Genomic DNA, 21977 nt, shown 5'->3' on the forward strand with positions numbered 1-21977 from the left:
GTTAAATACAGGAAAAACCAAGGCAATTGTTTTTAGAGTGCATGGTTCTAAATCCTATGCTTTGAATAGAAGTTTGAATGGCTGTAGGCTGGACCAGGTTCCATTTTATGATTACTTGGGCAGTAGATTTGCTGAGAATGGATCTTGGTCAGCCCAAGTCGATAAGGCCTGCCTGACTCTAGAAAGGAACAGTGGAGGAGGGACGGTCAGCCCATCACACGTTGTATCAGCTGCAGGCAAAGGCATCTTTGGTCCAGATATCTGGGGATTTACAAGTGTTAAAAACCTTACAATAGAAGAAAATAAAAAAAATGTAAGCTTTTATTGTTGCCTGCAAGTACCCCAAATGCCCAGATTCACATGAGTGCAATCTACATCCAATTGTGAGCGAACTGGGCTTGACACCGGTGTTGATTTGGATCAGGGTGTGGGGGACTCCGGGTTTAACTAAATACCGGGAGTCCCTTGAAAACGTTTTAGCACTCAATGGTGGAAGGGCCTTACCTTGTTTCTCTCATATTAAAAAAAAGGGCTGTTATCCCTGGTTGTGACAGACTTCTGGGAAAATCAGTCTTCTATAGACGGGGAGAGCAAAATATAGAGTAAAAGCAGTGATCTCATTATCATTCAGGAGGGAGCTGGAATCAGTATTTCGAAGCAGGAGTATGGGACCTTTATACTTACTTGGTAAATCGGACCATGGCTTTGAGGAATACTTAGATGTTATCCAACCGCAGCTTGCTCGTGCTTTGTACATTGAATTTAGGTTAAACCCCCTAAAAGTGGCTGCATTCACTAGGCCCTAGACCAACCTAAGTACTGATATCTGCACGGTCTGTTTGACTGGGGTGGAAACTCAAAACCCTTTTATGGTAATATGTGATGGGTTTGAATTTCTTAGAGTAAAATACTTGAAGCCCCTTTTTTTTGAGGGCACATATCCGCACTTTAGATGATGCTATGAACTTATGTAAATCCACCAGCAAACTGGATGTGGTCTATTGGGTTGCCAAATTCATTAATCTAGCTTGGATTAGATGGTACGCTATCTGACTTGCATTGTGCGGTTTCATGTATTTTGGCCAAGTTGAAATATGTACGCTTCAATGGAATAGTTTTAACTGTTTTCTTTTTTAAGATGCCATAATGTTGTTTAATACGTTTGAAGCTTACTGTATAATTATTGTAAATTAATGTATTAGTTGATTGGCTTGTGAATGTGTTTTATCTTAGTTTTATACCTGAAGACCATGATGGTTGAATAAAAGTTTTTGATGATGATGGAAAGAGCAAAAGACATTCTATCAAGGATAGGTGAGCTGCTAAAAAAAAACAGATTGAGAATTACCCTGGTGTAAGGTTTAAAAAAATGAATTACTCCCATATCCATCAAATGTGCTAATGTGGTGAGACCTTTTGGGCAGTCCAACAAAGACATTCTTTCCATCTCAGAAATTACAATCACAGCGAAAACAAACATAGGGGAACACCTGGAAAGTCCGACCAAGTCCCATGCTAGATGCTAGTTAATGAGACATGGGGTGACCCTAAGGGTCAGGAACCACCACTTGCTCTGTGATGCAGGCTCCATACGTCCCTACATAACCCCATTTCCCCATCCAATCCATAGCCCCAGCTTTATCCACAAAAAGTATATCTTGGAAAACTGTTAATGAGAAAAAGTTGTACCTGGCGGTGGGCAATCTAACAGAATAAGGAGTCCTGACCAGTCAGTCTGTGAAGCCATGTTTACCAAAGGAGCATACCAAAGAAAACTGATTCATTGAGAGAGGCAAATCTATAGTAGTTCAAGCCAAAAAAAATAAAAAATAAAATAATAAATCGCAGGTCACACACTTTTAGGCCCGGAAATCTCAAAAACCCCAAATTGTGACTTTGATAGCAAAAATAGGAGAGGGTATCACTAGTAAGCAGAAATAACTTGCATTCCGCGATCTGAAAGAAAAATAGCAGACAGAGCTATAGTAAACTCATCCAGCAGACTTAAGGGGAAGGCCACCATCCTAATGACAACATGTGCTCAAGCTGTAGTTCAGGAACTTCTATCCTCAATCACAGAAGCAGGGAGAGGGGAGCCAGAGGGAGGATTCAGAACATAGTGAAGAGATGCAGGGTCAGAGGAGGGAGATGAGGGAGTAGGGAAAGCGAATGTGGGGAAGGAAGAAACTGCGAAGTAAGAGGTTACAACAGAGCTGAAGGAGGTAGAAGAAGACCAGAGTATGGCAGAGCGGTGTGAAGAAAAGAAAAAGGTGCGCACAGGGAAGTGTAAGCCAGGGAGGAGGAGGAGTCAAGAGATAGACTTGAGGTAGGGAGGGGTGAGAGGTTAACATGGAGGAGGAGAAGGAGCCCGAGGCAGGGGACAAAAAGGAAGGAGCTGGTGAAGGTTCAACTACTTATGAGGACTCCTGTAGTGGTGGAAAAAACGATTAATGGAAGGTCCCAGCAACCTCACACATGGGGTTAAACCAAAAACCTAGGCTCAAGGTCCAATGTAGCATTGAGAGCAATACTTGACCCAAAATACAGTCAACCCAACGCACCACAGTTCGTGGTGCCAGATGTTTCCAAATGCAAGAACAATCTTCACAACATCCTGACAGGTGCAATGAAAGACAAAGACGAGTCTACAGAAAGCCAATACAATGTTTTAGGACACTTGAAATCACAAAAAATATAAATGCCTTAACACCAGGTGGACAGACCATGTGTGAAGAGAGCGAAAGACGAAACATGGTTCTGAGAAGGACTGGACAAGTTGATAGACCCCAAACCAATGGTCTCACTGAAACCAACTCCCTACTTCTTGTTTTAAATAAACAATTTGAACTACATTTCTTGACTAGTAATTCCCTGGTGATCCCTTGGCCTTAATCCCAACGAGAGATGGGAGGTTAAATCGCAAAGGCTAACAGGCCAAAGGCACTTAGGCACTATGCAATGAAGACAAAGGCCAGGCATTCCAGCTTCTGGGAAGAGTTAGCGAGAAGTGCCATTGATTGGGAATAGTTAATGGCACTAGACAGGGATTGTCACTCAGAGGCAAGCAGATACCGCGGGTCAGAAAAGAAAATCAAGCTTCTTGTTGCATGGTTGCATGTGGATGAATGAGACCGCGGGTGGTTGCAAAGACATATCAAACTCCCGCCTTTTGAAATTCTTGTTTGTTAGGCAAAGATTTTCCAGGAGCTTGGAGAACAATCAGTGCGAGAGCAAGGTCACTCAACTCATGAGGAAGGATAGATCCTGTCTTTGTGTATTCGTTCACTTGTATTATTCTTGCCAACAAGTATTTTATTCTCAACAACTAAAGAAAATGTATTGTAAATCCATTTTTGATGCATCCCTATCCTAATCTTTACCTTTTTGTTTCTTGCGAAGTTTCTCGACCAGGCCACGGATCTGCAAATATTCTTCCCATTCTCTTCCAGGAGTGGATGTTGGGTTACTACACTCTGTAGTGCAAATAAAAAAAGAAAGACTCATTGTGGACACCACCTACAGACATACATAAACAATGCATAATGACATTAATATCTGCGCTCCAGTGGGGCTGACCAATGGCACAGCTTCCCCAAGTGACTAAAGGACTCACAATATATTATACCTTTCCATAAACAGAATGAGAATGGTGCATGATAAAGACTTTTTCCATATCAAAGAGTTGTATGTAACTTAAAAGAAAACACCTTTCTAGTGGAGTTCCCCTTCTTAACAAACTATACAAAGGTGCAAGTCAATAGTCAAAATAACGAAATAGTCCTCCGTCTAGATCTACCCCCCCAAGCGGACCCTCCTTCTCTAGAATAAATATAAAAGAAAAACTAGGCAGAATGCCCTGCCCTCAAAGTTGTGCATCCCAATATATCCCAGGGCTTCCAGGAATCTCTCCTGGTTTTGGATCCAATGGTTATCCGTCAAAACCAATTCTCCATAGTTTAACAGTTATTTCAAAGTGTGTCAAAGTTCCAAAAAGATTTTCAAGTTTACAAAATGAAGTCTCAAGTTCCTGAAAAGACCAAATGTCCAGGGTGCTTTAGGTGGAGGGATATTTCCCTGATTCCACTCCAACCCCTAAGTTGGTTTCTCCCCACCTGGTTCACTTCTTGGGTGCCCCTGTGCTCACCTCAAATCTGTTCTTCACTTGTGTTATTGGGCCCCTCTGGTTCCTGTGGGTCTCTGTCTCAATGGCTCACTTATTTCCCTGGAGTAGAAGCTCCTCATTCCATATGCGTGAAGGCATAAAATAAGCAGTGTCACATAACAATTTGCTCTGAAATTCTGTAGGTTTGCTAATTAAATTGACACTTGAATAGCGAAGTTAGGGGGGCGCTGTTGGACACCGACAAACACAGCCGCCTGAGTACATTGATGCGCTGAATTCAAAATCCTTTCTTAAAATCCTGCGGATTAGGTAACCTGCCCCCCACCCCCCAAGAGAAGAGCAACCCAGATTCTAGTGGTGGAGGGGACAGAGCGTTAGAAGGAACCCCGGGGAGGCGGGATCAGCACTGCTTTCCTGCCAAAAACTGTGTGGGAGTGAGCTGCAGGAGACAGTAAGACGGGAGAACGAGACGGGCCGCCCCTCCCCTAACTTCAACGCGATCCTAAGCGTCAAGCACTGAGAAGATTACACGGCCACTGCGGGACCGACTGCTGGGCTCCCGTCGGCTGGGAGACATACAAGCCGAGAGCTAACACCGCTGCTGGGGAGGTCCAGACCAGCAGCGCACGGATAGGGCTGCAGTGGCACCCCGCCCTCCAACAAGGCAGAGATCCAGGAACAAAGGACCCATACAGAAGCCTAGGCGGGCTCTCCCTCCCCAGAGCCCAGCCGTGTGAGCTGCGTGCCAGCGGTGCGCAGAGCTGGGTCGTGGGAGGCCCCATACGAAAGTGTGCTCCGCCGGCAGTGGTACGTGGGCGATCGGCAGATCCCGACGAGGTTAACTGCCCGCATATATGACACGCAGCTCCAGGCGCATGTCACACACATCAATTAACCGGACTGTACAGTCGCAATAAAGCGGGCCAGTTACACGTTGAAGAGAGGGCGGAGAGGCCCATATGAAAGGGGGCTGGTCTGGTCCTCAAAACATCTGCCCAGGGCAATGGGATTGTACCCACACGGAGACATAACCTGTGACAAGGAATAACTGATACCTGCACTCAGGCTGCCTTGAGACCTGACCAGCGAATTTAGCCCGCCATAGCACAGGGGGAGGCGGGGAACCTGTGGATCAACACGAGTGCGAGAGCCTGTGAGATACTAACCACCTATCTGGTTAGGTAAAGCTGGGTAGAACAACGCCGAAGATACCATTAGAGGGGAGTGGGCTTGTCGGGGGAGACCGGAGCCCATGAAATAGGGTGTAACAGTGAACCCTTCTGCCCAGAACCCACTAGGGCACGGTTCTTCACAGAAGCTGAGAACACAGAAAGCTGTGCCTGAGGGTCTGAATTTTAACATTCCAAATAGAGCCGCCCTACAGTACAAAATACATAACATTAAGACGAAGTGCACTGAGGTGGACTCACACATATATTTGTTGACATAACAGTGCTGGTCATGCCAAGGGGCAATAAAGGGAACAGAAAAGGCCCCATGGACGCTTTCACCAACATCACTATGGAGGACAGGAGAGAGGATGTCCAGCAGACAGACCCTTCAAATACAAGGCAAACGGCGGTAATGAGACAGACCCCTTCATGGTGGCACTGCAGGCCCGATTTGCAGCAGTAAATAACAGATTAGATGATATTGGCAGCACCATCTCCTCTATTAAGGCTGACCTGAAACCAGGATTGGGTAGTGGAGGAGACCGCAAACAAGCAAGGCAAGGACATTGGAGGCATCAAAAAGAACCTAAGGCTTGTGCAATCGAAGTGTGATGATCTAGAATCCAGATCACGACGGAATAATATCAGGGTGGTCGGCCTAGCAGAGAAACCCCCTAATATTCCAATGGACATCTTTCTAGAGGAAGTGATCCGCACTATACTCCCGGACGCACAATTCTCCCGACAATTTTTGATTGAGAGGGCCCATGGTTCGCTTGCCCCACCGCCGAAACCAGGTGCACCCCCGCGGACAGTAATTGCCTGCCTCCTTAACTATCACGATAGAGGCTTAATCCTCTGTTTCCCCAGGGAAAAAGGAACATTAATGTGACTCCACAAGGATCCATATATATCCAGATTTGTCTAGTGGGGTTCAGTCTGCCCGGGGCACCTTTGATCAGGTAAAACGTGCACATGCTGTTCCATGCAAAGCTTTGCTTACAACATGCCGGAAAGACACATTTTTTTCAACACGCCAGAAGAAGCCATGGGATACATTGAACGGAATATCCCGCTACCCCCGAACAGCAAGGAACCACCAACCATGGCTAACACTTGACAGATATAGGGTGCTTGAAGAAACAACCCACCTTACACAGATCTCGATCCGCAAGGAAGAAAGCGCAGCGACCCTAATGGGTGGAATGGTTGGAAAAACATAAGCAATCAAACAGAGCCTCACACAGTTGCAAAAGTTGCAATTTGTAGTTGGGGCTACACTGTTCAGTTGGGGGGGGATTGTGAGAGAGGGGAGGGGGCAAATGGCCTGTTGCCTTTTTTGGAAATGGGAAGATGATACGATATGGAATCCGCAGTGAACACAAATATATCAATAGGAGCAGTTGGTTTAGTTGGGGAGTTCAGGTGCAGTAGCAATCAAGCCTTAATCAAATACCCAAGAAAGTTACCACTAAGAACCTACACGAAAGAATGGCCACACCCGGAAAAGTACAAGGAGTTAGGTTTTTGACCTGGAATGTGAGAGGCCTGGCACATCCCATAATAGCAAGGAAAATAATAGCATATGCTAACAAACACAAAACTGATGTCCTTTTGTTGCAGGAGACGCACGCCACTAAGAAGATTACAGACACATTTGCCCGGAGTTGGGCTCTGATAAAAATTGCCACAGATTATTCCTCACAGGCCAGAGGGGTATTAATGCTAGTTTATAAACAAGTTAATTTTCAGCTGACGGAGACAAGAATGGACGAGGAGGGCAGATATGTGATCATATGGGGGAAGATGAAAAATCAGGAGGTAATATTGATTAACACATATGGACTCAATGTGGATGCCCCAGACTTTTACTTGAAGATTATATCATTAATAACCCTGGTGGGGCAGGCTGAAATTGTATGGGGGGGGCAACCTAAATATAATCCTTGACCCAACCTCGGATCGTTCATCAGAAGGTCGTAGGCACCAGACCAAGTCGGCTTTGACGATTCTGCAGGCTATGGCGACACTACCCCTAGCGGACGTATGGAGGGAGTTCCACCCACAAGACCGCAAATACACATTCTACTCGGGGGTACATGGCTCTAGCTCCCGTATAGAATATTGGCTCTGCTCCATGGATCTCAATTCAATGACAAGGGAATGTGTGATACTCCTACGCACACTCTCCGATCACTCTCCAGTCCTTCTTGAGATACAGCCTCCAGACACGGAATACACCACGCGGAACTGGCGAATGCCCCCTGCATTACTGAAAGATGATTCACTGATAGATCCATTAAGGACTGAAATAATAGACTTCTTTGATCACAATACTGGATCAGTAGAATCAACTAAGACGGTCTGGGAAACTTTCAAAGTATGGCTACGGGGATACCTGACGGCACAAACACACGGGGCATTGAGAGAAATAAGGAGAGAACTGGACCAAACAGAACATACGCTGAAGGATCTGGAAATCAGGGAGTCCCAAACACGAAGGAACGATCAACTGCAGCAAATACAACAACTGTCGAAGTTAGGCCATTGGCTGACCACAAACTCTTTTACGTAAATCAACCGATCAGGGGCAGAAGATACGGATAGGGAAATAAGGCGAGCAGATCCATGGGCAATCTTATTAAATCAGTGTTAGGGACGAGGCAAATTACGAGCATCATGGACCAAGAGGCTATGGTGCACACCAACGGACGGGAGATAAACGATGCGTTTATGAATTTCTATAACAAATTATATGCAAATGCGGATTAAGTGACCCGAGACGAACTTCAGGAATACCTGGATTCATTTCCACTACCCAAGCTAGACATGGCAGACAGGGAGAAACTGGAACTCCCTTTATCCACAGAAGATATAGAACAGGCCATAGCAGACCTAAAGGCGGCAAAGCCCCCGGATGTGACGGCATTGCAGCAGACCTATATAAAACCATCAAAGCTAAACTGGCCCCTAAACTACTAGGGGTCTGGGAAGAAGCCTTAGGAAATGGGGTACTACCAAACACAATGAAAGAAGCAATACTTAAAGGCACTTCTGAAACTGCATAGACCCCATCAAGATCATACATCCTATCGCCCACTATCCCTGATTAATGTAGACACTAAGATATATGCTAAGGCAATAGCCAATCGCCTCCTGCCCTTCATGAATAAATTAGTACACCCAGACCAGTCTGAATTTGTCCCCACCCGTTCCACCGCATTGAATCTCCGTAGATTCTTTGCTATCACCTCTCAATTAAATCCAGATGCCAAGACAATTGCAGTCGCCCTAGATGTTGAAAAAACATTCGATTCTGTATCATGGAACTATATGTAGGCAATAATGGATAGAATGGGTCCGGTCCAGCTTTTATGAACTACATTAGACTACTATATAATAACCAGAGTGCCATAGTTAGAACGAATAAGACACTATCGCCAAGCTTTACGCTGGGCTGGGGCACCAGGCAAGACTGCCCTCTATCCCTGCTCATATTTGTGCTCACAATAGAGGGTTTGGCGGCTAAGCTGAGACACAAACATTCATTGAGGGGTATCTGTATTAGCCCCCCCCCCCAGTTTATCTCTTTAATCTGCTCCCACTCTGCAAGCAAGGATGAAAGACCTCATCTATGTACAGGAGACAGAAGAGACCTATGTCGGGGGGATTTCGGCAGACCAAAAGACATTTGGGAACCCCTGAGAAGATATCTAAGAGTTGAAACTTTGGAAACTTTGGACTCGGACTCAGTAGACCCCATATGCTAATTGGATGAACTTTAGTAGCTATGTAAAACACATATAAATGTTGATTGAATTGAATGTTTAAAGGAATGAGATTTGTATGCAAGGCACCTGTCAGACATTAAATAAAACTTTAAAAAAAGAATAGCGAAGTTAGATATTTATGTTATCCTGTTCGATAAAAGCACTGCTCACCCTGAATTCCTCTCTGGCTCTCAAGGCTCTCGCCATCCTCTTCTCCATTCACTGCAAATTCAAAGGGGCTAATAAAAAGAGAGTGCAATAGTAGTCATCTCCTTCACTCTTAAGTGCCAAATGCCTGTGTGGGAGTGCCAGGCAAGATTTTGTTTTCTTTTTCAAACAATTGAAAACCAGAAGTAATCTGGATGATACTTTATTAAGCTCTTTGGCAAATATATATTCTCTTTGGCAAGACTAGTATGCGTAACTTTATTAAAAACAGTCATGCAATTCTGTTCCTAACAATTTAAGTTGTTGCATAATGCAAAACTACGGTATTGCTTCTGTAAAGCACTGCATTGCCTCCATGGTTTACAGAAAAGTTTAGGTTAGTGTATCTAAATATCAGTGTGTCAACTACATTTTTATGTTGTTGGGGGAAATGCATCACATTGATGACTGAACACTTTTGAAAATGTACATGATCACACGGCCAACTGCTTTTAATGGCAAATCTAGTACTGTGACATGCTGGTTGCATTTATCTGTGCAACTGGTGCTCAACGCAGGAGCGGTTTTATACCAGTTACCCTGAAAGTGAGATGGTAGCAAACTTCAATATTACATCTAATTTGACCAGTTCTCTGCCTGCTATGCCATCTACTCTGCTTAGTCTCTTACTTTCTTTGCTCTTCCATAATGAATACACAAGGTTAACTAGATGCTTATTCAAAAGAATGATCGACAGTTCCATCCAGACTGTACATCAACACATCTACTGCAATACCAAACATTGTAGTTAGCCTCCAGAGCTCACTTTCCTCTATGATTATGATTCCATTACATATTAGCACCTACGGGAGAGAGCTGGCCAAACTGTTTTCAAAGCCTTTGTATCATATCTACTTATTTGTGTCCATTCATGCAGCTAACCTTTTACATTTTACAGACCCTCAGTCAGATCTTGCAATTCCAGTAGATTTTATGAAGGGCGAGTACCATTAATTTATTTATTTGATGATTTGTAAAGCGTGCAAAGCCCGAGGCAACTACAGGATGTTTACAGTTTTTTCATAGAGATGAAATTACAATATTTACATTTGTACAGTCACAAAACATATCCGTTGCACAACCAAGGATTACAGAAAAGGAGCAGCTAGGCAATGCCCACACGCAACTAGGCCCTAAAAAGATAGGAAGATGGTTACATTTAAAACGGTTACAAATCTTTCATAAAGATATAGTTGCAATAGTTACATTTGTGCAGTCAGAATACATATCCTTTTCACTATCAGGATTACAGACAAGGAGCAGCTAAAATACATATCGGATGTACATCCAGGGATTACAGAGGAAGCAGCTAGGGTTGTAATGTCTCTGTAAACTTGGTAATTTTCATGGTGGCAGTAGGGTCATCAACAAAGGGGCTGAAGGCCGAGAGGCATGGTGAAGGTAGTATGATGTCAGACTTGAATAATAAGGGTTTTAACTTTTTCCTGAATGACCAGAAGGAGGTGTCATTTCTCAGTTGAATGGGGAGAGTGTTCCATAGTCTGGGTGCAATCACTGGGAAATTTGAGCCTCCCGCTTTTTGCCTTCTGTATCTCGGGGTGATGAGCTGTGAGGGAGATTTCTCAGACAAGTGCTAAATTCCCTCTACCTTAGAGCCCTCCAGCTCTTTTGCTATATTTTTGGGCTTTGAACTTTTCATTTTCAATGTGTTTTACTTTTGCTCATCGACCATGGAGTCTCACCCACCCCATAGGCATTATCTTTTTACTGTGTGTCACCCAGCACCTTTAGTGCAGTGACACTGGGTTGTCTTTTCAGACTTCCCACTTTAAACTCCATTTTCTGGGACAGACTACTGTCTCCCAGAACATATAAAGTTATCATTGACTTTACTAGTCTTTTTAAATTTACAGACCCAGTACACCCCATCTTCCAATAGAGTACTGGAGGGGTTAATAGGTATCCCCTTTTGTCTGATTCTCATGGAACATTAGTATGTTCCCCTTTCTCTAAGATTTGGCTGGTGGCAGTGGTATCTACCATTTTTAGTCTACCGCAAACTATGAAAATAGCCTTTGGTAGCATTTGAGGCTATGGTGCCTGCCTCGAACTCAAACCCGGTAATCCACTTTTATTTTAACTTGGCTACGGTAGGGTTCTTTTGCCATATCTTTTTGTAAAGGTATTTCTAGTGTTTTACTCTGCGTGCCAAACCAGGTTTGGTTCCTTTGTTCACCATCCTTTAGCGCCCTCCTTAGGCGCCCGAGTGTCTGGGTGGACATGATGTTTTGAGGCCCCCTGCACAGGGTCTCCTTGGAGACCCAAGTCGCACTCTTGTTGGATTGGCTAGGTGGCTGCCCTGCCAGTACAGCCACCCTGCTGTGTGATTGACAACCAGGCTGTGTGAATGGGGGATTTGGTGCATAAAAAGCCGTCTCTGGGACTGGAAGGCAGAGTCGCCACTGGAACGAGAGAACCAAAGAGAAGCTGAAGAAAGACAACTGCTGCAACTACTGGACACCCGGTGAAGCCCTGCTGCAAGTCCGAATGGCCTGAAACTTCGGCGACAGACGAGATCTGCAAGGAATCTTTTTCCCTTGAGCTTGGTGGGAACAACCAGCTCGCAAAACACCAGACACCGGTCCTCATCCGGGTCGAATTTACTGTGCAGCCAGAGGGAAGAGAACCAGTTTGGGTTTTTTAGGGAGCACACCTTTTATTTGTCGTTTTGCTCTGCTGCTGGCTTCTTCCCTGGGCAGTGCAGGACCCTCCAGCCATCGTCCTTGTCACCACGACAGAAGCTTCAGGAACCGCGAGCGTGCAGGAACTGCCAAGAAGAACTGCCTCAGCTACAGCATTCTTCTTCTTTAAAGGTACTGTGTAAAGTCGGTCGTTCGTTCCGTCTGACCGCAGTGAAAGCGCTTGCAATCTTTCGCATCTCCAAAGGCTTGTCCTTCTCTTCTCCTTTAAGTAACTTTTCCTCTGACCAACTTCATTTTGAACTCTTGGCAAAGACTTAACCGCAAACTACTTTGAACTGTGTGATCCTCTGCAAAAAACCATTAACATTGGTCCAGACCTATTGACTTGAATTCTAGCCTTTTTTAGAATGCCCTGCCTATAACTTGTTGGTGCTATTGATTTTGGATAAGCTTGTCTTTCTTCCCTTTTAAATTGCTGAGTGCCATTTTGCTCACACTTCATTTTGAGCTTAACTTGTCCAGAATTGATTGGGGGTTGTTGTAGTATATTAAGACTGTTTTTCTGCTGCTTCATGATAGTGAACTGTTTTATAAATGATGGTGTAAATAAATATATATACTTTTACTCAGAAACCTTGAATCAGTGTTTGTTTGAACCATAGTAATAGTTGTTCTTTGTGTAATCTCGTGTACTGCTCACTTTACTCTTCAGATAGGTCTGGCTGCTCAGCCACCGCTACCAAATACTGTGTAGTACGGACTTGTACCAAAGGTGAATTTGTACTTGCACTTGTAGTCTTAATCGTGTGTAGTGTTCCCAAAGGGTATTGCATATGATTCTGCCCAACATGAGCAGATTAGTGTATAAAGATCGAGCATGTCTAGTGGATTGGGTTTTGCTAATCAAATTGCTAAGGTGGGCAGGCGCCTTCTTTGAGATACATTTATGTGTGAATGTGAGAATTTTGAATTTGATTCTGTCTTGAACAGGGAGCCAGTGGATATTTTTCCTATGGGACGAAATGTGTTCGTGGAGGGGGATATTTAGCTCTGCTCTGACGGCGTTGTTTTGTACAGTTTGTAGTTTTTTGATATTTCTAATACTAGTTCCAGCGAATAGAGAATTAAAATAATAAATTCTGGAAAATATCAGTGCTCTAGCAAGGGTTATGGATTTGTTTGGTGAAATGAAGGGTCTGCTGGCCCTTATAAGAGTTTTTATTTCATTAGCGACCATGATAGTGTTACCATCAATGTTAAATGATTTATACTTTTGTGGGAGATTGCTTAAATTGGTTTTATTTCCAGTTATAATCAGCTCGGTCTTATCATTAAGAAACAATTTGTTGAGAGCCATCCAAGCCTGGACAGTGAGGTAAATTTAATTTACATTTTTTGAGTCCGTATCATAGCATCCGGTAATTGTGAGGAGTATTTCTGTATCATCCGCATAGTTTGTATATGTGATACCCATTTTGTCTAACCTGTCAAATAGAAGTTTAGTGAATGAATTATAGAGTGTCGGCGACACACAAGAACCTTGCGGGACGCCGCAGGTCACCGCAATGAGGGGTAGGGGGACTGATGAGGTGTCCAAGAACAATCTCATGATCCGATTTGAGAGACATTATTTTATCCTTTTGATGGCTTCTGGAGAGAAGTGCGCTGCAGTTTCGAGGTGTTGACATAGGATGTCATGGTTGACCAAATCGAAATGCTGCAGAAACGTCTAACAGAAGGAGGATACTCAGGTCGCCTTTATCTTTGTATTGGTACATCTGTGTTTTTAAGTTTAGTAGAGCAGTTTCCGTACCATGACCTGGTCTAGAGCCTGAGTGTCTTAGGCCCAGGAGATTGTTACATTCCAGAAATGTTTGGATCTGCAGGTAGGCTGCACAGTCCAGACTTTTTAGTAAAAATGGTACTATGGTGATAGGATGGAAATGTTAGGGTCTATTGTAGGTTTTTTGAGAAAAGGTAAAACCCAAGCCGTTTTTAAATCAATCGGAACTGTGTTGGTGGCACATTAACTGTTGATCAGACTAGTGATAAATGGTGCGAGTTCAGACGCACATTCTTTTACCAAAGTTGCTGGGCAGATGTCGCCCTTGCATCTGGAAGGTTTTAGCCCTTTAATAATGTTAATGGTATCAGGGATGGATAGTGGCGAGAAGGTAAATTTGTTATCCTTAAGGAATTCTGATGGAGAATGTGTCATTGGGGGAGAAGGCATGAGGTTAAGTTTAATTTTTTTTAGTGCCATTTCTTGTTGTAATAGAGAAACTTTGTCTGCTAAGGCGTTTTGGATATTGGAGCACCATTGTTCGTTTTGATGGTATGGTCTGGGGTAGGTGCTGGTGATTCCAATTCTTAAAGTATTGTAAAGAGTTCTCTAGTGTTGGAGTGGGCCTTAGCGATTCTTTGGTTGAAGACCTCACTCTTTGCTTTAATAATTTCCTTTTTGTAGGTGTTAGCTAATGTCTGGAAGAGTACTTTGTTAGCCTGAGTTGGCGACTTTAGCCAGATGTTTTTGCAGATCTTTTGGTAGCATGCATGGTATGGAGTTCAGGGGTGAACCACGACTTGATATGTGAAGAGGGGTTGGCTTTTTTTGACTTTCAAACAAGCTACTACTTCAATGGCTGATGACATTACTTTATTGTAATTGCTGACCAGTGTTAACTGGTCATTATCTATGTGTGAGGGGTCTAATAGAGGCGTAAGGAATGGAATCATATTGTCTCGGTTAATATTTTTCATATTTGTAGATGTGCTGAGGGCGTTATAATAGGAGGTTTGGTTGTTTTTGTGGTAATGGTAGTGGAGAAGATTATGGTATTATGATCAGACCAAGGTGTGGGGTAGTTAAAGAGGAAGTCTGTGATACAGTTGGTGTCAGATATCCAATCTAAGATACATACTTTTTATGGGTAGGTGAGCAGACTCTTTGTGTAAAGCCTTGGGCTTTCATACAGTTATCCAATAGTTTGGCATGGGTGTCCAGAGGGTCGTTCAAACATAAGTTGAAATCGCCCAGCATGATGACTTTTGAATGGCGTTTCATGTTGTATGCCAAGAGAGATGTAATATCTTCAAATGTGAAGATGGCGCCTAGGGGTCTATAGATAATGTGTAGTGTGAGGGTGCATTTGTGAGTGTGGGAGTTTTTTAGTGTAATCATGTCACATGAGGTGAAAGAATGTTCAACAGAGATTCTTATATTCAATGCTTCCTTAGCTAATAAGGCTACTCTGCCTCCTTTAGAGGTAGTTCCATCTTTCCTGAAGATAGAATAACCCTCTGGAATGGCGAGGGAGAAATGAGGACCAGAGGCACCGTGGAGCCATGTTTCGGTGACTGCTAGGATATCGAGGTTGTTTATTTTGATGACATCTGCTATATCCAGTGCATGTGCATTGATAGATCTAGCATTAATAAGCACACCTTTTAGTAAGGTCTCGGTAGCGATGGCTGAAACCTTTGTACGAAGTTTAGCTTCTGTGAGGTGTAATGGGTCGTCTGATGGGTAAGACGCTGGTTGGCTAGGGATCAGGCTTGAGGGTTCATCAGGGATGGATATGTTGTTGTTGAAGTGCAAGGCTGGCGCAGTGCTAGAGTAACTATTCACCTTGATCTTTTATTGGTTGAGGTTGGCTAACGTTAGTGCCTTGTTGATCCGTGGAAGGGAGCGTGAAGATAGTCTGAATTTTCTTAAGAGTCCTACAATAGGACATAAAGATGGAGGTGGGGGGGTAATTTGTAAGTCAAGAGACGTAATTTTCTGAGTCAAAAGGTGGGTAGAGTACGGAGCTAGGGGCGTATTTCTGGGATGTCCGCACAGGTAAGACTATATAATCTTGTCGGTCTGTCAGCTGGAAGATTAGTTAGGTGGTAGGCGGTAGAGTAATGGTATGGTATCGCTGAGTTGTTTATGCGCAGGGGGCTGTTGGTTAGGGTGGGTGGGGTTCGGGAAGGGTGTCACTTTATTAAGGAAGAGGGTGGGACAAGGGGTAGGGTGGTGACGGTCGCACCGCAAGTGAGCTATGCCTATTCCTATCTGTATATAGGCACCTGCTGTACAGGGCATACCTTTTACTGTAGAGCTATCCATGCTAGGACTAGTGTGTGGATGTTTTAGCTGGCAGCTGTTGGGTTACAACAATTGTAGTAATGTGAACAGCAACAACAGTGTAAGCCTTGCCAGGCCCTGTCATAGCAGAGACTTTAGGAGGTTGCAGCATTCAAAGGCTTTTGTCGAGTGACGTGTTTACTGCTCGCAATGTATTAGGAACAATAGGGAACAGTACAGTACAGTACATAAGTAGCAATTGGGAACAGTTGTATTCATAGGCAGTACATATATCCACATTAATGTTGCAGTTAGGTAGGTCGTGGCAATGCATATATTGGCGTAATGGCACGCTAGGTTTAGCATTCACGGTTGCTGGCACGTGACTGGGTTGCTACACACAGTATATCCGTATATCGTACACAGTAATCAGGAGCAATAGATAGCCATTGTAATCAGAGGCAGCGCATATGTCAACATTAATGTTACAGTTGCAACAAGGCAATATATGCATCAGTATTAATAGGGCGGCTGTGTACAAGGTAGCTAGATGTGGTGCCAGGAAGGTACCGCATTGAGTGAGGCTGAGTGTGCGTTAATATTACAGCACAAAAAGAGTATGAGGCAGTGTATATTTCGGCAATCATGGACGGCTAAGGTTAAACTAGACAAAGATACCACTTAGAGGGTAACAGAACAGACATACTATAAGGGGAGACCCAGTAACAGGACAGCTGCGTGGCTGTCATTGCTGTGGATGGGACTTTTCTCTCGCAAGGGAGGCGTGCAGTCTCGTTAAATGATACATGCTGGTGCATCAGAGAGTACATCGCAGGTGTAGGCAAGATAATCAAGCAAGGTGCTACCTGTGGTATAGGCACATGAGCATGATGGCAAATAAGGGGTAAATATTCAGAGATAGCAGGTATATCCTATGGAGTGTATTGTACTTCACATCACCGTATGGGAGTACTTACAGCGCATAGTGGAGGGCATCTGAAGTGAGCAGTTCAAAACGTTCGATGACGAGGGGCCGTGTAGACGGGCAGAGTCCATGGGCCCAACACGCCAGACAAGAGTTGCCCTTTGGTTTATGGACCTTAGGTGTGGAGGGCCGGCTTCCGCCTCCGGCGACCCCACCAGCCTATGAGGAGTCGTCGGAGGGGGTGGGTAGGGGTTGGGAGGGGGGTTGCTAGGCAACCCACTCAAACAAAGTAGCAGGGGGATCGGGGATGTTTGAAACTTTTATGCCATATTTACTTTCTTTGCAGTAAATGTCAAATAAGTTACACTATGCATGGCTTGCTACTGGGAGACAGCAATGTGCCAAACATAAAGTGGGTTTGTGGTCACATGTACGATTTTACAGAAAGCCCATTTACATTTTTTCTATGGGTCAAGTGCATTTATTTTAGGTCGAGTAGATAAACTAAATTACGTAACCTGCAGGTTTGGTGGAATATGAAATAATTTGCAAAGCCGGATTCGTCACACTAATGTCTTACTTAAGTGGTACACAAAAATGCTGTATTGATGCTAATTTTATGTTTTGGGTCCAAATAACCTCTGGTGACATTAAACATATTAGTACAACATTGCTAATCAAAAGGGTGTGTATGCTAATCAAGACAATTTTCATGATCAAACTCTTCTAATCATTTTTTTAAAATGAATGTATGCCTTGTGCATTTGTTGGCTCTTGGTTGTTTCTGTAAGATGTTTGGCTGATTATGTTATTTGGGCTTCTGGGGTTCCCATAACCCTTATTGTTACTTGGTTCTTTCTCTCGTTCTCTCTTTTGTGCCTATTTGTACTGGGAAGGGTTTAAGGTAATCCTTCCTTCTTCCCCTTTCACTCCCTCTTCTCTCTGCCCACATCCACTCTGGCAACCCGGATACCTTCTATGTTGCATGGTCTGTGTTAGGACCATTATTCTAAAGTCCAACTAAGGGCTTCATAAAACCATACATCTGAGACAGATCTGAGACAGTACATAAACTCCACTCTTAGTATAAGGCTGTACCTGGAAGCATGGACAGAGCAGCCAGGCTTATCTTAGGAGGGAGGGAGGGCGGGCTGTTGCTTGGCACAAAGAAATTGTAGCATACATATGTTATATAGCCCACCGTCACCAACGGAATTGGTCCCCAGGCGCTCTGGCGGATCTGTAAACAGGAAGGACGGGTATGGTTAGTCTGGAGGAGGGGAGCAGGAGAGTGGGAGAAGTGATGTGCTGTTGGCAGCTTCAGCTCAGTATACACTGAGTGCTGGGCTTTGGTGCTAGTATCGGATTGGGCAAGACTTTGAGTGCTGTAGGTGATGTTCATGTGTTATTGATGCGGTGTGGTAAAGTGCATGCAGATTGGTGGGAGAGAGATGGTTGTGAGCCTTTGTGTGGTTTAAGTATGCAGAAGATTGAGGGTTGGGTTAGTAGGGTCTGTGTCCTGATTCAGGTACTTTCTGATTCTGTTAGAGTTGTATCCCTGTCCCATATGGTCCAAAGAAACACTGAAACACTATGAGCTTGATCACGAGTTGGGCGGTATCCTGCCTGGGATACCGGCCAACTTTATTAGCATTAGCGGCCACCCATCCGGCGGTAATACCGCCAGATCACGGGTTGGGCGCTAACTGCTAGTCCCCATTCCCCATTGGACTTTTCCATGGGGAATTTTCAGCGCAATTACCGTGCGGTAATACCGCCGGCAGTAATTGCGTTGAAAATTTGTATCTTTTCGGTGTGTTTAAAACGCCAGACTCGAGATTGGGCGGACCCTTAAATGTGGCATTAACTCCGTTAATGTCGCATTTAAGGGCTACCGCCCAACTCGTGATCAGGCCTTATGTACTGTAAAAATAAAGGGTTTATTTAAATACAAGTAGACCAAGAGAAATCTTAGTTAAGTACGTACTATAACATCATATAAACACAAACATAAAAACCAACTCAATACCTATGGTGTGCAAACCAAGGTATAATCTTATTTAGAGGAGCAAGAAGCAACTCAAGGGGAGTTAAACCTAAGGTTATACATTCGGGATAGTTCTATTCTACTCTTGGGAATAAGGTCAGGTTAGATATTCTTCAAGAATACAATCAGTATTTCAAGTGTAGGGGAGCCTGTCAGTCATGGAGTGACATCATCATGTTGTTCACCAGTTTCTCTGATGAAGTACCAGGCCACTCCTCTCGAGATATCAAAACTATCTCTTCCTTTGTCATCAAAAAAATATATGTGATTTATTTTTTCAAAATCAAGCAAAAAACTATTTAACATGAATTTGTTGACGAGTTCCTATTCATCACTCATGTATACCACATCTTTGAAATTAAAATTGAAGTTATAGTGGTGTGGCTTAGCTAACACCTGGGCACTCAGTTGTTACTGAAGTGGTACATGTTCTATTGAATGTATTGTTGTGGAGGAAACAATAAGAAACGTAAAATCAACTTCTCTGATGTATTTGAAACAGAAAAGGATTTGTGGATCTCTGTAAATAAGGGGACTGATGAATTTGTTAATTTACTTTTTTGGGAACAATTGTTTATTTTGAAATTTGGAAGTGTACCCTTACTTGACGTATATATAGTAATGGAGTGACACTCAATTATGTAACCACATAATAAACCAACCCTTTTACAAATATACTCCTTGCAACATTACTTTTTAGAACTCAGTTCACAGCTAGTAAATCAACATATACTTTCTGGGGGGCCTCAAGCTACTCATAAGTATGAACACTCAATAACTATGTTTGAATGCACTGAGCAAATCAGGGGAAGCAAAACCCTATTACACTTTAAGAAAGGCAGAATAGGCCTCATAAGTTTGCCGTTACTACCGGACCGGCAAACTACGAGTTGTGCTCGCGGGTGCCTTTCTGCCCGCCAGATCTGACCTGGCGGGCAGAGCAGCACTCGCGGGCACAACTCGTCGGACTGTACCGGCAACACTAACGAATGGTGCCGGTGCATCCGACCTCCCCATTCCCATTAAGCCCTATAGGGCTCAAATAGGAATGGGGATTAATGAATAACGGCACCCGGCAATGAGGACGGACCGGGTCCGGCGGGTCGGAATGCCCCTGTACATCCCCATTGCCGGGTGGCAATATTTCACGAGTTTGGTGGCAGCAGTGCCGGTTTTACCTGCACGGCTACCGTCAAACTCGGAATGAGGCCCAATGTATTTAAAGGTAAATAATTGACCTATTGGTACATAACTATCCGATACCTAATATCTAGTTATACCAGTATACTTTTAAGAAGTGTATAATATATTTTCTAAGGTAAGTAAGAACTTTATGAAACTATTTTAGAATAGCACCAAAGCAATTCAGCCAAGCACAACCCAGGGTTACAATTTTAGAAGAGCAGCAGCTCATCAAGGTGAGTAAGGAATATATATTTTAAGGAGGGCTACCAGCAACTCAAAAACAAATATTAACTCAGACTGTTTTAGATCTGTATAAAGCAGACAAGAGGAAGTAAAACCCAATGACACACTTTAAGAACGACACAATGTTATTCAAAGCAGGTACAACCCTTTGGTAAGCTTTTACATTCATTGAGTTCAGAATAATACAACCGTACCAATACTTATTACTTTTTAGAAGGGGGAAACACCATTCAAAGTTAGTAATGCAATTTATATACTTTTTAGAGGGGCACAATTCAACTCAAAGTTAAGCATACACATAAAGACACTTTGTAACTTCTTTCACAGTTACAGTTACCATACTAACTTCTTTAGCAAGTAAGTACTTTTACAGTTGTTATACTTTCAAGGAAGGATCATTTTCTTATCCAGTCCTTCCCTCGTCTATTGCATGAGTTCTCTCAGAGGCAGACGCGGGACCCTACTGGTCTAGTTGCCAGCTGTAGTAATGTTGAGACAGGGTACAGTTGCAGGAAAGTCAAAGTTCCAGAGCATATCCTCTTAAACAAGGAAGTAGCAGCTTCAAGGTTTGTTAGAAGTGTTCAGGGACTTCACAGAAGGCTCACTATATGTGTTCCAGCTTTAGCCCTGGGCAAGTGGAATGGGCAAAATCCCAACCACACAAATCACCCCCTCGGCCTCACAGGATGCACACCACACCAGACCTAAGGTAAGTATTACCCAAGCCCACACATTAGCTTTGGAGAAAGGAAAAGCTTCTGGATAGATGCCTTTAGGATGCAGCAGCACAAGACCCGGTCCCTGGATTCTTGGTCTGAACGTGAAAGAACTGGACGCTTACTGGGAACTTGCAGCAGCACTCGTCAGGAGGCTTCCAGCAGATGTTTCTTCATGGATTCACGCAGCTCTGTGTATTTGGTGCCTTTGTACAGCAACCAGATGAACAAATATCACTGGTCGGTCCTGCACTCTGGTGAGGGAACTTTAGGGATGCAAATTGTGTCGCTGACGGTCCAGCAGGAGTCGACCAATATTTCATCCTTGCACTGCACTCACGGTCCCTTGGTATTGGCGGTTCACAGCCCAGCAAGGTCGCAGCACGTCGTGTGATGGCTCAAAATGCAGGTCTCCTTGAGTCTAGTGGATCTCACCAAACTCTGGCTAGGAGCCATCGCATTTGGGACCCCCCAGGTCGATTGGAAGGAAGGGTTGCATCAGGCTCCAGTTGCACAGCAGGCTCTCCAGTAGCTGGAAATGGCTACAGACATCTTTTCTTCATCTTCCTCTTCAGTTTCTGCTCCAGTGGTTGATTTGTCAACAGCTTCCAAGTTCGGAGTATTTATCAGGAACTACAGCACAACTAATGCAATCTCTCACTGCAGTTTACAGAAACGGGTGGTCTGGCTGTCCAATCAGGACCGCCAGCCCCCCACTGGGAGTTGGCTCCTATCAGGCAAGGTGAAAGACAAAGGGCTGCAAAGTAATTGACTCCTCCCTCGCTTCCTACCTTCTCAGACACTATGGAGCCTAGGCAGGGAATACAAAGGATCCCTGCCAGAAGACAAAACTTCCA

General features: G+C 43.9%; 1 protein-coding gene across 2 annotated transcripts in view; it reads right to left on the bottom strand.

Moving 5' to 3' along the window:
• SETD3 (SET domain containing 3, actin N3(tau)-histidine methyltransferase) overlaps positions 1-21977 on the bottom strand; it is an 800835-nt gene that overhangs the window by 602020 nt on the left and 176838 nt on the right. For both annotated transcript variants that reach the window (XM_069637733.1, XM_069637734.1), the window contains exon 3: positions 3381-3473. In XM_069637733.1, the coding sequence (XP_069493834.1) occupies positions 3381-3473 (93 nt within the window). The remainder of the gene's footprint in view (positions 1-3380; positions 3474-21977) is intronic.

The sequence above is a fragment of the Ambystoma mexicanum genome, chromosome 14 (assembly GCF_040938575.1).
Source record: "Ambystoma mexicanum isolate Mex_15411 chromosome 14, UKY_AmexF1_1, whole genome shotgun sequence".
In the NCBI taxonomy this organism is placed as follows: domain Eukaryota; kingdom Metazoa; phylum Chordata; class Amphibia; order Caudata; family Ambystomatidae; genus Ambystoma; species Ambystoma mexicanum.